The sequence below is a fragment of the Gavialis gangeticus genome, unplaced genomic scaffold (assembly GCF_001723915.1).
Source record: "Gavialis gangeticus isolate Ggan-Ray unplaced genomic scaffold, GavGan_comp1, whole genome shotgun sequence".
In the NCBI taxonomy this organism is placed as follows: domain Eukaryota; kingdom Metazoa; phylum Chordata; order Crocodylia; family Gavialidae; genus Gavialis; species Gavialis gangeticus.
In genome coordinates this window covers 55,860,289-55,864,469 of record NW_017729031.1, presented here as the reverse complement: position 1 = coordinate 55,864,469, position 4,181 = coordinate 55,860,289, and the positions used below count along the sequence as shown (strand labels likewise).

The 4,181-nt window shown below is 45.0% G+C and overlaps 1 protein-coding gene across 2 annotated transcripts in view; it reads right to left on the bottom strand.

The window, feature by feature from the left end:
• The window catches only part of RAPGEF4 (Rap guanine nucleotide exchange factor 4), a 304,750-nt gene that overhangs the window by 23,952 nt on the left and 276,617 nt on the right, over nucleotides 1-4,181 (bottom strand). For both annotated transcript variants that reach the window (XM_019522934.1, XM_019522933.1), the window contains exons 25-26: nucleotides 3,471-3,558; nucleotides 1,703-1,767 (exon numbers count right to left, since the gene is read on the bottom strand). In XM_019522934.1, the coding sequence (XP_019378479.1) occupies nucleotides 1,703-1,767; nucleotides 3,471-3,558 (153 nt within the window). The remainder of the gene's footprint in view (nucleotides 1-1,702; nucleotides 1,768-3,470; nucleotides 3,559-4,181) is intronic.

The window sequence follows — 4,181 nt, the reverse complement described above, 5'->3', positions numbered from 1 at the left end:
AGTTTTTTTCCCAGTAGCTCTAGAAGCTCTACAAACCTTCAGGACTGGTAGCAACGATCGTGTGACATCAGGTTGCTTGGAATTAGCTGTTGTACAGTATAGAAATGAACAGCTAAAGCAAACACACACAGATACACACATGCATACAAAATTTGGTCACTCTTTGTATTTACCGTTACAGTGACTAATTCCAAAGATATATTATTACAGCAAGAGGGGTGAATGCCATGCACGTTATGAGTCAGTAATATATAAGCACTCAATTACGTTAATTCTCATAGAAAGAATGAGTTACAGGGCTTGACCCCAGGGATACCATACAGTAATTACACTGAAAAAATGATTAAAAGAATGACGGGACCCAGTCTCTTTCTTCTATCTGGCTGGGGACTGAAAAGAAGCTAGTTGTGGCTAAACTTGTCTGCGGTTCCTCTGTATGGCAGAACAACCATATGAGAGGAAAGTTAACACTATGTCTACCTAATTAGAATAGACAGTCAGGGCCTTTCCCCAGGCAGAAGTTTCAGGAGCTTAAGCTGGAGCAGGGAACAGAGTGCGTTTATACAGTTATGTTATGTTACTACAGCAGAGTCAGTCAAATCAGATATTTTAGTGGTGCATCTAAACTGCGGCAACAACATGTACCCAGTGGCATGTTGTTGTTACTACCTCCACCTGCCTGCACCTTCCAGATCCAGAATGTACCAATGAGGCCACTCTGGGATATTCTTCTTTGGCCCCTTGGTTTCCAGGGAGTATAAAAGCAGCTGCTGGAATGACCCCAGACTGGCCTCACTGGGGTGCTTGGAAGCTTGGAATGTGCAAACAGATGACCAGGGTGTGCTTGGGGGCCATCCATGCAGGGACATTCTGTCACTCTTGAGTGTTGACCTTAATGTCCCTCCAGCTGGTATAGAGACTGTCCCCCATCATTTGAGTTTCATTATGTTTACAGCCAAAGTTAGTGTCTTGTCAGAAAGCTGGCAGCTAAAACCTTATTAGTGGGATATTTACTTGGATTAGGTAGCTTCCCCACATTCCCCTCCCCCCCCCACACACACTTTACTATGAAAACAGACAAGTTCACTCAGAATTCACTGGGAAATAATCACAGAATAGTTCATCTTACTGAAACACAAAGAACCACAGAATATGTCCATGAAATCCTAACACTCCTCATGGCTAATTGCAGCTTCCATGGGGGCATGGTAACTCAGATATGACTTTGCAGTGGGTGCACACACCTGGGATAAACTTGGTGTTCAGATCTGGGAGTTATTCCCCCAAGCTAACTCTGAAGTGAACGAGGAGGGACAGTGACTGCGAGAGCTTCTTTATTGTAGAAAATCAGTGCCCTAACAGAGATTTCTGCATAAGGACATGAACTTGTCTCCTTTTTCGAAAACTTCTGTTTGAAGTAAGCCACACATACATGCATTCTTCAAATAAATTACACTGGAACATAACCTGACCTTGTGTCAATAATTTTTTTTCCAATAGGAAAATAACCTATAAGGCCTAGAAGTCTGCTTTCATTTGTTCAATGGGGAACAACAAAGACAACTGCAAAAAGAAAATTAATGGATCTATTTTGTACCAAAACCCCTTTTATATGGGGCTCTTTGAGCAGGTATGTGTGGAGTCCATTCCATTTGCCACTATGTCTAATCATACAATCACATTCCAAATATACTGTACATACCATTTTTTCAAAGTTTACTAGACTGTCAGTGAATGTCTTGTTTCCCTCATGAGTGAATGTCATATCTGTATAGAAATAAAAGCCACAGTCCTATAACTAATTATATCATGGCATATCAAATAGCATAATACTAAAAAACAGAATAATACTATACCTCTGTCTCTTCAGTTACAACACATACAAAAGTCATTTACAAAAAAATAAAACTTTTATTAATGGGAAAGTATGAAATATTTCTTACTGAACCGAGTGATATTGGAGCATAATGTCCATGTTTAGTAAAAGCAACTGTTGCAGTGCACTGAAGTGCCTGCTCCTAGAGAAGGACAGGTGTTGGTTGCTGGGGCAACCACAAGGGTCAGCTGACCAGGAGGGGGTGGCGCCTGGCCTATATAAACAGCCCAGGCTGAGGCCATAGGCAGTTCCCCTCTGGCAGTTGTGGAAGATGGAGCTCTGTGGGAGCAGGCCTAGTTGAGGAGCTGGGTGGCCTGAACAGCTTATGGGTGAGGATACCAGGCAGAGGAGCCCTGGCAGGGATGGAAATAATGATGAGCCAGAGGGCTTAGGGTTTACGTTTTAAGCCAGGAGGCTAGAGTTTGAGTTGGGGCTGATTGGCTGATGGTTTTGTTTGTTGTTACGCTGGAGGACTGGGTGAGGCTATAAGGGGTTGGAGGAGGCCTCATGGGAGCTCCCCAGTAGTGTGGGGGGTTCCTGGCGCTGGAGAGGGTGCTGCATTTTGGGATGTCCTGACCCTGGCCCCAGTGTGGGCAGCATTGGGAGGAGCCCAGTGTAGGCGCAGGCAAGAAGCCCCAGTAGGGCATGAGACCCGGGAAGGGGGTCTGGGGGCCAGGTAAGGCTGAGGCTGCATGAGCTCAATTGTGGAAAGCCCCAGTGGGGTGTAGGACCCAGAAAGGGGGTCTGGGGCCAGGTAAGGATGAGGCTGCCTGAGCCCAATTGTGGGAAGCCCCAGTGGGGTGCAAGACCCGGAAACGGGGTCTGGAGGCCAGGCACAGCTATGGCCACCTGAGCCTCAACTGCAGCAATCGCGAGGCAAGGCCCCAGAGAGGTTGTAAGTGTGAGCAGAGCCCCAGAGAGGGTGAGAGTATCGCATTGAACCCCAGGGAGGGCATATAGGAAGAAGAAGCCCCAGAGGGGGCACACTAGTCAGGTGCCAGAGAGGGCACAGCAGTCGGGATTAAGGGCCAGGTAAGGCCGAGGCCACCTGAGCCGGACAGAAATCATAGACCCGAGAAGAGGGTCTGGGGGCCAGGCACGGCTAAGGCCACCTGAGCCCCAACCATGAGAAGCCCCGGGGAGGGCGAGCACACTAATAACTGACTCAACAACGTCTGGTACATCTGAGAGGCTTGGGGTGTGGTATTAGGGGTGGTAGGAGCCACGCATAGCCCATAGGGCTGGGTGCACCAAATCACTCTACACAGAACAGGGACCAGGATAAATAAGAGCACCGTGTCCAGGGGGACAAGAAGGTAGCCTCCCTTTAACAAAATTAACAGCAAAGACGTGGCAGGCGAGAACGAGGGTGCTAGATCGCCAACTTGGCATGGTAGGGGGTGGCAGGAGAGATCACGGCCGCTCCTGGGTCCCCCGCCCTGTGACAGCAACCAATCTTGTTTCACGATTTTTAAAGGAAAAGCAGATCACATTAAGATTGAATTATACTTTGGCTTGCTCTTTTTTACACTTACTCTTAAAATATTTGTCAAATATATTTCAAGTTTATAAATCTGGTAGCGTCCTATCTTACCTTTGATAAGTAAGGGCATGAAGGGAATTATTGGAGGGTCCAGTTTTGCTACAGTAAGTCTGTAGGCCCTATGGTTTCTTGATGGATCCTTAAGGGAAAAAAAATCACAGTTATAAACACTGACCCAAACCTGAATTAAATGTATATCAGCAATTTGATATGGGTTTTGTTAAAGATAACTATTGTCTCCTGTTGCTTGAATAAGTTCAGCCTCTAAACATGAGCAATTTCCCTTTCAAATGACAAGGGTGTAGATATGTTTACAAAACAACTTGTTTGTAAAGGAACCTCTTTATTTTTCCTTCTTTTTATTAACCTGAATGTGCCCCCTCCCAAATAATGAAGAACAGTTGGGTACTGCTTTTAAAAATCCTGGCTGGAAAATATAATTTCCTCTATGTACTATGGAAAAACACATTGTAAAGCTTTTCTAAATTTCCCAGATAACTTTACAAGGTACATAAGTTCATTCCAAGTAGGTTCCTAAGAGTATAATTTATTAGTCATACATGCTTGTTTTAGCAGAACTAAAATGGGATCATAAACGTCTTGAAGTCAAACAAGGACATATAAAATGTTCTGAATCAAGGAATTCAAATCAGTCACTTGGGGCTCTTGTACATGTGATGGGGTTTTATTCCTTAGGGTTGCATTCAATGCCCCCTAAACTGAAACAGTGAGTTGTTAATTGAAACAGTGGGCTTTATTTCC